This window comes from Copadichromis virginalis, linkage group LG17 (assembly GCF_057382275.1).
Source record: "Copadichromis virginalis isolate Kocher_CV1m ecotype Utaka linkage group LG17, C_Virginalis_male_GT1.1, whole genome shotgun sequence".
Taxonomy (NCBI): domain Eukaryota; kingdom Metazoa; phylum Chordata; class Actinopteri; order Cichliformes; family Cichlidae; genus Copadichromis; species Copadichromis virginalis.
This window is the reverse complement of record NC_140634.1, coordinates 24,909,578-24,920,512: the sequence shown is the minus strand read 5'-3', so window position 1 is coordinate 24,920,512 and position 10,935 is coordinate 24,909,578. Positions and strand designations below refer to the sequence as shown.

General features: G+C 42.3%; 1 protein-coding gene across 12 annotated transcripts in view; it reads left to right on the top strand.

Annotated features, from left to right (window-relative positions):
- The first annotated feature begins 6,157 nt into the window (after nucleotides 1-6,157).
- Nucleotides 6,158-10,935, top strand: part of ppp1r12a (protein phosphatase 1, regulatory subunit 12A) — a 62,566-nt gene continuing 57,788 nt past the window's right edge. For all 12 annotated transcript variants that reach the window (XM_085437460.1, XM_085437459.1, XM_085437456.1 and 9 more), the window contains exon 1: nucleotides 6,158-6,487. In XM_085437460.1, coding sequence (XP_085293586.1) covers nucleotides 6,251-6,487 — 237 coding nt within the window. In that variant the 5' untranslated portion in view covers nucleotides 6,158-6,250. The remainder of the gene's footprint in view (nucleotides 6,488-10,935) is intronic.

Sequence of the window (10,935 nt, the reverse complement as noted above, 5' to 3'; positions counted from 1 at the left end):
GGGGGCCACAGCCCCATCCTCCAGGGCGTGAAGCAGGTGTGGAGGAGATCAAAACTCCAGACATCCAGAGGCCCCCAGAACACAAGAGACCAAGGAAGACCAACAGAGGGGCAGCTGCGCCACTGTCCCGGAAAGAGCTGAGGAGAGTCCCAGATGAGGGCTCACTCAGCAGCCGCGGAGCAGAAGCCAGGGGGAGTTGCAGTGACGCGCCCGTGAGCTCCGCCGGCAGCCAGCTGCGCCTGAGTGACCGAGCCCCAGGCCGAGAGCACCCCACCTCCGAAGTGGCCCGAGCGAGCCCCAGGCTCCAGGCCCCGATAAGCGGCCGCCAAGGAGTGAGCCGGTGTGTACCTGGACGCCCATCCCCGGACACAAAGAACCACCAACGCACCGATGTCTGAGGGGGTCCGCCACTGGCAGGGGAAGTGGTGGTAGGGGGAGATAGGCCTCCAAACCTTGGAGGGCCTGAGATGTCCCCAGAGAGGTGGCGTCTGACACCCAACCTGACATATAGACACAGACATACAGGCACACACAGATACAAACATCCATTCCCACCCTCATGCTCTCATATGCACTTACTCCACACTCAACCAACGTGGAGACAGACATAAAGAGACGTTGTACACACGATCACACTCCCCAAGCGTACTCTACAAACCGGGTCTAGGTGCCCTCGCCCCTGGAGGGGGGAACTGCACCCAGACCCAGGTGGTGTTTCCCTTTTCCCTGCGGTGGGGGGAGGCAGACCGCCCCGACTCCGCAGCAGCAGGAAGGCTCCACACTCCAGACCGCAGTCGGACGGCCAACTCCTCCTCCTAGCCCCCCTGCTCCAGCAGGTCGCAGAGAACGGGGGTGAGAGAAGACTCCAAACCAAAGGTTTGGAGGTTTGGAGAAATACATACACACTTAAAGAGGCACACGCTCAGGTAAACAACCCTCGTCAACCTCTCCAGCTGTCTTTCCAGGACACTTGACTTGCACACCTCATCTGTTTCCACAAACCACAAACGGTTCACAGCGGAAATACTCAGTTAAAGCGGTAAACAAGCGCTTCCTCTCAGGGATAAGTCATAGATGCAGAGGGCCCTGACGCTGGTGTCGTGATGCTTGGAACACGCCTACACTGACACAACTTTGAGGTCCGTCGCCGGGTTTTAATCATGCACGTCTCAGTGGCCAGAGACAAACAGTGAGAGTGCACCATTGTAATTTTGTGGCATCAATACACTTGAATCACTCCCAGACAGTTTTATCCCCTCAAGGAGCAGAAACAGAAGCAAACAGTCATAGGAGATCAAAGTGAAGAGTAATGAAAGACAAGAGTTTGCCTGGCAAATATACAATGTGACAGCCCTCTTAGTCACATCTGCATGTGAAAGGTAATGCTGACAAATGATTTTTGTCTCAATAAAGGATTTACGACTCCTCTCACATCCCATTAATTATGATCAGCCGACACTGTGGCAAAAGTCATTTTACTGTTAGTCAATAAGCGCTCTGTGTCACTGGCATTACTGACATAAATACAGCTGCTGGGAGGGAGGGGGTATAGTAGGATACATAAACAGGATGCATTCAAGATATTTAGTGGTGTTAAGTGAAGGATGTGGATATACATTGAACAGTTTCCAGGCCTTCAGCGCGACATGGGGCCCCCTAACAGTGTAGCTGACGCTGTAGACTTTAAGTAGACTGTAAAAAAAAGAGACTAATGGCAAGAACATCCCTGAACGACCGACACTGGCTACAACGAAGAGCTAGCAAAGCAGCACAAAAGAGGAATCCTATTATTATTTCATCAGTTTCACACATTACATACACATTTTCAGTTCACAACACTCATTAAATACATTTCCCTACATTGAAAAAAGAAAAAAAAAAGTAGACTGTAGCAGGCAGATGCATGGCACTTATAAGAAGTTCAAATCAATTGATGCTTTTCCATTGTTTTGGTTTCAATACAAATTTAAACATGTTTGGCAAGACAAGCACAACCAAACCTACATCCATTTTGGACGTAGTAGTAAGTAGTAGCTGGAACCTAGCCCAGCTGTCATAGATTGCCATTCTATCACAGGGCTAACATAGACACAGGATGCCATCCACACCTATGACCAACTTAGAAATGCCAGTTAAGCTAACATGTATGTTTCTGACTGTGGGGGAACCTGGAGAACATGCGGACTCCACCCCGTCACATATTCAGAGCCTGGTGTTCATATGTTGACAGGGACTGGAAAAATTAATCTTACGAAACAATCTTTTCAAGCAACTGAACCAAAACCTCCAAGTAAGCACATTTTTTTGCTGTTTGTGCTGTCTGGAGCTCATAAACTCGCTGATGTATCACACAGATACACAAACACCTACACACAAGACTCTTATTACATTCAGAGCTGGAAGTGACCCACAGCGCTCGCCTTGTTCTGTCAGTCACTGTGAGGTCGGCTTTCCCTGCCAAACAGCAGCTTGCACATCACTTTCCCTGCAACCCTCCTGGTATCAGCAGACTGAAGCCAGTGGCCAGCAACTTCCTGACGCTGACGCTGTTGGTGTTCCATATCGCTCTGACTCATTAGAACCGTGCAGATTTCCCATGACATTTGTGTAACAGCTGAGCTGAGTGTCTTCTAAGTCCGGTTTACTGTGCTTTTAGGCAGTAAATGCTTCTGAAATGAAATAATATTGGGTTTACGTGTACACACTCCACACAATGGCTCACGGTGGCAGTTGTATAAATGTTTTGGTTCATGATTTTGCTTGAACAGATTGTTATTCAGGATGTCAACTTCAAGTTCAGTTGGAGGGGGGCACCTAATTACGCACAGAGATTATCTTTCTCATTTTTAATGTCTTTAAACAAAAAAAAAACATCATTAAGTGACACCTTGCTGTAAAGAAAACAAGAGCGACTGCATGCTTCATACCTACAACTTGATGGCAACACCGCACCCCCTGCTGAGTACACATGAATGTCTGCCAATAATAACACATGAGGGTGCCAAAAAAAACAAAACAAAATAAAAATCACATGCACTTTATGTACCACCCTGTTTTCACTCCAGATTGAACTGGACCACCCTGGTGCTTAAGTCTACTAACACTTCAAGTGTTCCCCATCAAATCATTGCAGGTACTCTGTAATAAGACGGCTTCCATTTCCCTTTGGGGAGCGATGTCTTTTTTATGACATGGAAACTAAACGCGTTACATCGTTGGAAAAGCCGTTTCGCGAATCTGGGTGGAAGAAAGGGGAAAATACCGCCAAATGAGAGTTTGTTTAGTTAGCATGTCAAAATTCCTTCCACTTCCTGAAATGAAAATAGCCACGTCTGTAAAAGTTCATTTGAACCACAACGTTGATAATGAAGCATAAAAAAAAAAGATCTTTGTACACAAATACATAAACTGAAGAGAGTCACAGTGTGACAGAAAGAAAAAAGTAATTAAAACTGTTTTTAAAACAGGGTAAAGGTCTTTGGCAGAGGGAAATACATATGAAGATGGAAAATGTTGTAAATCGATCCATTAAAAAATAAAGTGCAGAAGCATATGGGGAGCTGGATGGAGCACACGAAAAACTCTGAGTCGGTGTAGGTAGCAGATTTACAGGATGGCATATAGTGGGACATATAAGTGAGTGAGTGCATCTAAATGCATGCATTTGCCTTTGTAGGCTGCCTTGATTCAACAACATGATTTTCCTGTGTTTTTCCTTACTTTCCCAATTTCAAAATGTCTTTCAAAAATACGAGAATAAAGTACCTTTATTGTGCCACTTATACGCTAAAGGGCACAAATGCTTTCCACTGGGACACTACTCTCTGTTCCAGTTATATAATACTAAGGCAAGTTCCTTATCCAGCAGGGTAATTGCTGGGAGTATGTTACATTTTTTTCCTTATGTTATTATTATTAGTAGTAGTAAGCTGCTAATATATTAATATTATACTGTAATATTATAGATAAGGCTTCCCAGCAGTATATAATTACCAGCTATCAAGAGATTTTGTGTCAGCCAAATGTTATTACCACAGTTGCACAAAGAGGTAATAAATGAATGAACTGACTATATCAGTATACATACAGAAGTGATGATATTTTACATGATGTACAGATAACTGCAGATAAGAAAAGTGTGCCTTAAATCTTTCCACGCCCCTGGGATGGCTTTGGCACCAAATGTTTTGAAAGAACCACCCAGAAGAAAGGGGAAACACCTCCACCGAGACAGTCTGTTTAATTAGAACAATAAAATCATTTTACTTCCTGAAATAAAATAAAAAAACACATGACTTTGTACAATTGATGGTTCGTTTGAGTTACTGCTGATTGTAAGACAACATAAAAAGACTCAATCAACACTAATTCAGCACAAATACAGGACAAAAATAAATAACAGACCCAAGACTCTGCTATAACTTCATAGTGATGCTACTAGAATACAATGTATTTATGATATTCTTTCATTTTCATGCAACAGTCTCCATTAGGTCCGGGTATTTTGTAGCCACAGGGCAATGTCGTTACATTGTCACCGATTGGCAATGTTAAAAATGACAACTAAAATGCCATTTGCCCTCTCCATTATTGATAGATTTTGGGGGTTCAGGCCTGCCTAAAAATGTGAATTGAGCCCTCTGAGCTGATACACTTCTGCAACCATTATTTAAATCAAGTCAGAAAGTTCGGCAACGAAAAAGTAAACACCCATGATGCCATAAAGCCGCAATGTAAGTTATTGCAGCACAAGCTGAAGTTAATCATTTGGCTAGCTGTAGTTTAGCACTTCTGCAGCAATAGCAGTAACCAGCAGTAATGGAGAAGGGTACTGACGTTGGAACACATGGCTCTGTGGAGGTTACAGTTTGGAAAGTACCTTGTATGTCTTTTTGGAGCTAAAAAGAGGTCATTTATCTGGTTGTGCAACTACTCTATATGGACACATGTACTGGGCCACACCTCTTTTGAATTCAGATGCGCTCAGTCCCATTGCCACAGGTGTATAAAGCAATTCTGACTGCTTTTACGACATTTGTGCAAGAACAGGTCATTGCAAAGATTTACTGAATTTTGTGTGATCAAGTATAAGTCATATCAGTGAAAAGTTACAACTGCAGTGGCGCATAGTGCAGAGTTGCATACCTCCTGTGGCATTAATGTTAGCACAATGTGCACCAAGAAATTCATGGTATTCATAGGTTTCCAAGGATAGGCAGTTCCTGAAAGTGTAATGTGTAGGTGGCCAAGAACTTTTGCTTTCTTGTGTGGCAAAAACTAAAACTAATTAAATTCATCTGACATTAAATATTTAAATATATATTATGTATTTAAAGGAGAACTGATGGTATTTCAGATGAGATACGTGCTCTTTCCTGAGTATGAGAAGACAGGTGTGCCTGAAAGTTTTGGCTCACCTTCTGAAGTACCTTTAGTACAAAATGCTTTAAAAGAACCATCCACAAGAAGTGGAAAACATCTGCAAAGAGTATGTTTGTTTAGATAGCATAATAAAATCCTTCCTGCTTCCTCAAATGAAAAGAAAGGGTGACGTCTGTAAATCACAAGTTAATTGATATGATTGCTAGTTATAATACAACATTAAAAAAGACAGGACACACTGGAGAGATTATGTCTTATGTCTATGATGTATTGACAAAAGCAAGATGTTGTGGGTGCATGTGCCACCCCACTGAAAGAATCCTGGAAACGTCCCTGTTTCAGACCTCCTTTTCCTTTCCTTCACCAATGGCACGAAGAAGGTGGGAAGATTTGGTAGTTCTTACAGATAACACTGTTTTCTGCTGCAGGTACATTCACTGACATATGGTTTTAAGTTACTTCTGTGTTCCCAGCTATATCACAGCAAACAATAGCCTAGAGGTGGTCAAAAAATATTAGCTACTACACCTTAGAGAGCCTCTCTTTGAAACTTCTTGACACCCCGCAAAAGGTTATGCAATATTTTAAAGTAATTTTGTCTTATTTGGTGTGCACAGTCTATAAGGATTACCCTGCTTGCTCGCTCACTCACTCTGTTTTATAATCTGCTGATGATGACGTTATGCTGCAGTTCCTGGGCTTCAGTTCTCGCGAGGTTACGGGAATCCAGACGCTCTCTCTCTCTCTCTCTCTCAGTTCCCCCTCCTCCCCAGCCCTCCCTTCCCACGCCCCACTGCGCTGTGGGATAGTGGCACTATAAAGTATATCCTCTCTCGGCGAAAGATAAGAAGCCCGAGACAGGAGGGGGATGAAGATGGCGGACGCCAAGCAGAAGCGGAATGAACAGTTAAAGCGATGGCTTGGCTCGGAAACGGACCAGGAGCCTCCTGTTTTGAAAAAGAAAAAGACGAAGGTGAAGTTCGATGATGGCGCCGTGTTTCTGGCCGCCTGTTCGAGCGGCGATACCGAGGAGGTGCTCCGAATGCTTGACCGGGGCGCTGACATCAACTACGCCAATGTAGACGGTCTCACCGCCCTCCACCAGGTTTGTGTTAGCTTGCCGTGTGGGTTTATGTCAGCAGCCGGTACCATTAGACATAAATATCGACTGGCTGCTAGCAAAAGCTTACCCTGGTACACCTGTCAAATGGAAGCCATTCTCATCCCGTTGTTTACCTACCTAGCATACTCGTCCTTCTCGACGCAGAGAAGGGATGAATCCGTTGGCTTCCTCCTGAGGCTGTTTAACTGGTAAACCGCGCTAACTATGCAAACACTTGTCTGAGTATAAGTGGCAAGAAGCAGCAGAGTCAAACACCTAATTTACAGGGCTAATTCTACTTTATGCCTCCATAAACTAGCCTGAGTCTGTAGGTGCAGTCTAATTGCAGTACTGCTGCATTTTTCGATTTGAAACATTGGCTCGGTTTTATGTTGTAAATACAATCAAGCCAGACAAGTGTCTGTGTGGTCAATTTATTATTGTCGGATCCTATTTAGTGTGTTTGGAGCTTAATATAAATGGTGTTCGTGCAGAATGAACCCAGCAATAGATGGCTGCTACCTGGTTAGCAGTAAAAGTCGTTTTGTTGATAAACCCTCCTCCTTGACTGTGGCTACTCTCTGGAGAGGAAGCAGAAGCTACCTTGCTAACTAGCTTTAGATACAACGTCATTCAGATACAGGCTAATGTTACGATTGCGAAACAATGTTTGTTTGTCACTCTGACTTAAAAAATGCAGTCCCTCATTAATAGTGGGCATATTAGTTTAATTGCCAGGAAAGAATGAATGGTAACAGCGCAGTATTAGCCCAGCGGAGTGTCTGCTAACGTACTTTAGCATGCTAAGATAAATGTCGTTAGCTGTGTGGGGCTTTAGCTGAAGTTAATTCATTCATTAACTGACCTGAGAAACGGCGTCAGTGGTAAATTATGGGCCTCATAATTTTATGCTGTTTTGTGTATAGTTAATCGGAAACGCCTGTGTCGTTAGCGCTTTTGCTACACCGGGATGTTAACCGTGCCAAGCTAGTCATTTGCCCGCTAACTGGGGTAGCTACTTTCACTAGCATCTGTACTTCCACAGCCGATAAACTGAAAATGGCACCTCATCTTGATGGGTTTTAGGCTGTGTGAGGTAGTTTTAGTCCAAATGGGGTTTAAAGCCTGATTTAAAAGCTTTATAAACCACCATGGATCCAGTGATGGAAGTAGGTTGCTTGTTGGTGCAGTAAGCTTACTGAAAGTTGTGACCAGGTTAAGTCCAGTGAGGTGTGCAAAAGCTAGACTAGAATTAAAACGTAAATAACAAAGAACCTGGTCGTGTAATTTATGAATTTGTTTCTGTTGCTTCAGAGGTAGCTTTTACCATTAAAGAAGTACATTTATTTTAATATCGTTTTTCAGTTTGTGCTTATTGGATCAAGTGATTACGGGTATACTGTTAGCTTTTACAGTGACACTTTTATAAAGATATCTTGCTTATTTTGTACCAAGAACATTGTAGTTAAGTGTTTTACTTTTTGGTGGAAATAAGCAGGGTGAACGGTTTGGGGGATTTCCCCCTTCTGACTGCATGTTTCTGCCTCTGATAAATAATTTTTCATTCCCACTGGAAAATAAACTTTTATCCCCCCCTTCCAGGATTTTTGCAGTGTCTTGAAACAGTCAACAGTGCAAACATCAGTCCAATCAGAAACTGATCTCACTTTCAGTGCTTGTGAGGCTGCTGGGGTGAGATGATCAGGATCTGTTCCATTCCAGCTTTTCATTAAGCCAAACTGTAACGCTGGATATCTGGATCCAGAGAGTTGCAGAAAACATCAGAAATATTGTGTGCCAACCAGTTGGCTCTGTGTTGACATCAGAGTTCTCTCCAAAGGTGATTTGTGCAGCTTCTTCTTTCTTCTTGTTGAGTTGCGGCTCTGCACCAGGACTGTTCTCTGCAACATCCTGCAGTCGTTTGTCGCCTTTTGCGTGATGGCGCAACTGCTGTGATAGGCTGATGGAGAGGGGCAGAAGTATTTGGTTTAAAAAGATCAACCTTAACCTGACCTTCGTTCACAAGTTAGAACATGCTGTCGAACATATTACAGAGTCAGATAATTTCCACATGTTTATTAACACTCAAACTGGAAAGTCTGCTGCTGATCTCAGAAAATGAAGTCTCCTTCTTCCCTTTACAGAGACTTTATAGATTCAGGTAAAAGAGGGTGATGTGTTTTACATGATGAGCCACAGGGAAGCAGAAAAACTGTCATCAAAGCAGACCATTTCTCTTTGATTTGTAATGTACCATAGTGGAGTTTTTATTTATCCAATTTATTTTTTTTAATTGACAGCATTTTGTGCTGTTTACATTTCGGGTTATTTCATATTAAACATTGAAGCTAACATCCTCTGAAGAGGGAAACTGTGGTTGCCCCTCTATATTTTTTTATTATTTTTTTTATTTTTCTCTCCCTACGTATTGCATCCTGGAGTATTTTAATTTGAAGAAATAAAGGATAATGCTAGTGGAAACGAGCATTTGTTTATCTTGTTTGCACTAGCATGGATAGTGTTTACATGATGTAAGGATTTACAAAAATATTCACATTAAATGTTTTATACTTGCATAGATCTCCTGTGATGTCACTTCATTACTCATGTCCACATGTCTCGTCTTAGTAATTATGAGCACTGCTTTATGCACCACCTTGCTCCCATGGTGTGTTTGTTCTCCAAGACTTAGGCCACTGCACAGATTAAAAGTTTTAAAAGCAGGTTTTAAGGCATGGGTCATCAGCTTTATCTGTATGTGATTCATGCACGTTTTTGGGTTTTAGTTTTTTTGTTGTTGTTTTTTTTTTTTTTGTTTTTTTTTTCATTAATTAATCCTGCTGGTAAATTGACCTTTCTTCAAGATCGTAGTCTGCTTTAATGAAATCTGGAATTAGCATGAACCCCTCAATACAAACTCATTGGGTGGAAATGTTGCCTTTTTTTGGGCTGATGTCCAGAGATGAACTTGAGTGAGGAAAGAATTTGAAGTGCGGCTCTCCGGACATAACCATCTCTGGAGACGAGGTGTGTGTGTGTGTGTGTGTTAAAGGCCATGTGATCTCTAGGTTTGGTGTTTTACCAAGGAGCTGAGGAGGGGTGATGGAAGGTTAAACTGCTGTTAAGTTTCTTAAAGATGAGCTGAACAGTCAGTCGCCTCTTTTGTCTTAATGTCTTTGTGTGGCTTTTCTTGTTACATTTTAGATGGACCAAAAGAAAAAAATCCTTCCAGATAATAGCTATCCTCGTGAATGAGTGACCTCTCTCTTTGTTATGAAATGTGCCATGTTGCTGCATGAGGACTTGATCACTGGTGACCGGTGCAGGTTTATAAATACCACCACAGCCAACACAAGTTCTCCTAACTGGGTTTCAGTAGATGATACTAAGTTTGGGTATGACTCAGTCTGTAGCTTTGCTTTGTAGTTCAGCTCTAGTATAATCTCACATTTAGGCAAGAGGTTGTCTCTGTGAGTCATGAACCTTGTGTTTCTTTAAAAATGACCTGTTGCTGATGAACCTGTAAACACGTCAATGTCTTTTTGCAGACTTCTTAAGGTGATGCTTGAGCAGTGATGATGATGATCAATGATCTCACTATGACTGTGTACAAGCAAGAGCATCAAGGTGAAAAGTCACACTGTTGCCAGGCTCAGTCCAAAGGACTTTGAAGTTCAGTTGCAACACAAACATAAGGACCAACGTCACATATTTTCTTCTCACAAACCTCAAATATGCACATTTTGCAAGATTTAAAAATATTTACGCAACTCTTATTGCGATTACCATGCCGGACAAAGCGATATACCACCTCATGCAGATGTAAACAAATGGAGACTTTGTTGCAACAGCTTGCTGGGGTGTTGGCAATGCTTTGCACTGCAAAACAAAACAAAAATAAGAAGCTTGACTGAATCTGAGAAAATGGTTGGTGAGACAAGACCAGCATGGGTTGTTGTTCTTCAGTGAGAACTCGGTAGTATTTCTAACTACTAGTGTTCTAGATAATATTAGCCTTAAGGGCTAGAGTGTCAGTGATACTTGCTGTGGGACTTGAAGTGTATAGGCATTAACTTCATTTGAGGTTCATTCATTCATTCACTCTTCCTGAAGACACAATTGTAAATGTAAATATCAGACATGTTTGATATTATTTGGGTAAATCTTCTGAGTCTTTGAGCCATTCCAGAGATTTAAGACTGGTTCTTCAATTTATCACATTGTCAATATTTTTGTCCTGTTTCACCTCAAGGACCTTGGTGGGTACTGATATTTGGCACTCCTCTAGTCTATTAGAGAAACATTAGTGTTTCGATAGCTGATTTGAATTTGTAACGTGATTTACTGAGACAGATTGGTTCACCCAAAACACAGACTGCACGGATGCAGGTTGAGGGTAGAGAGGGGATGTTCCAGTGAACTAGGAATCCCTTAGACAAGCTGAGATTCCA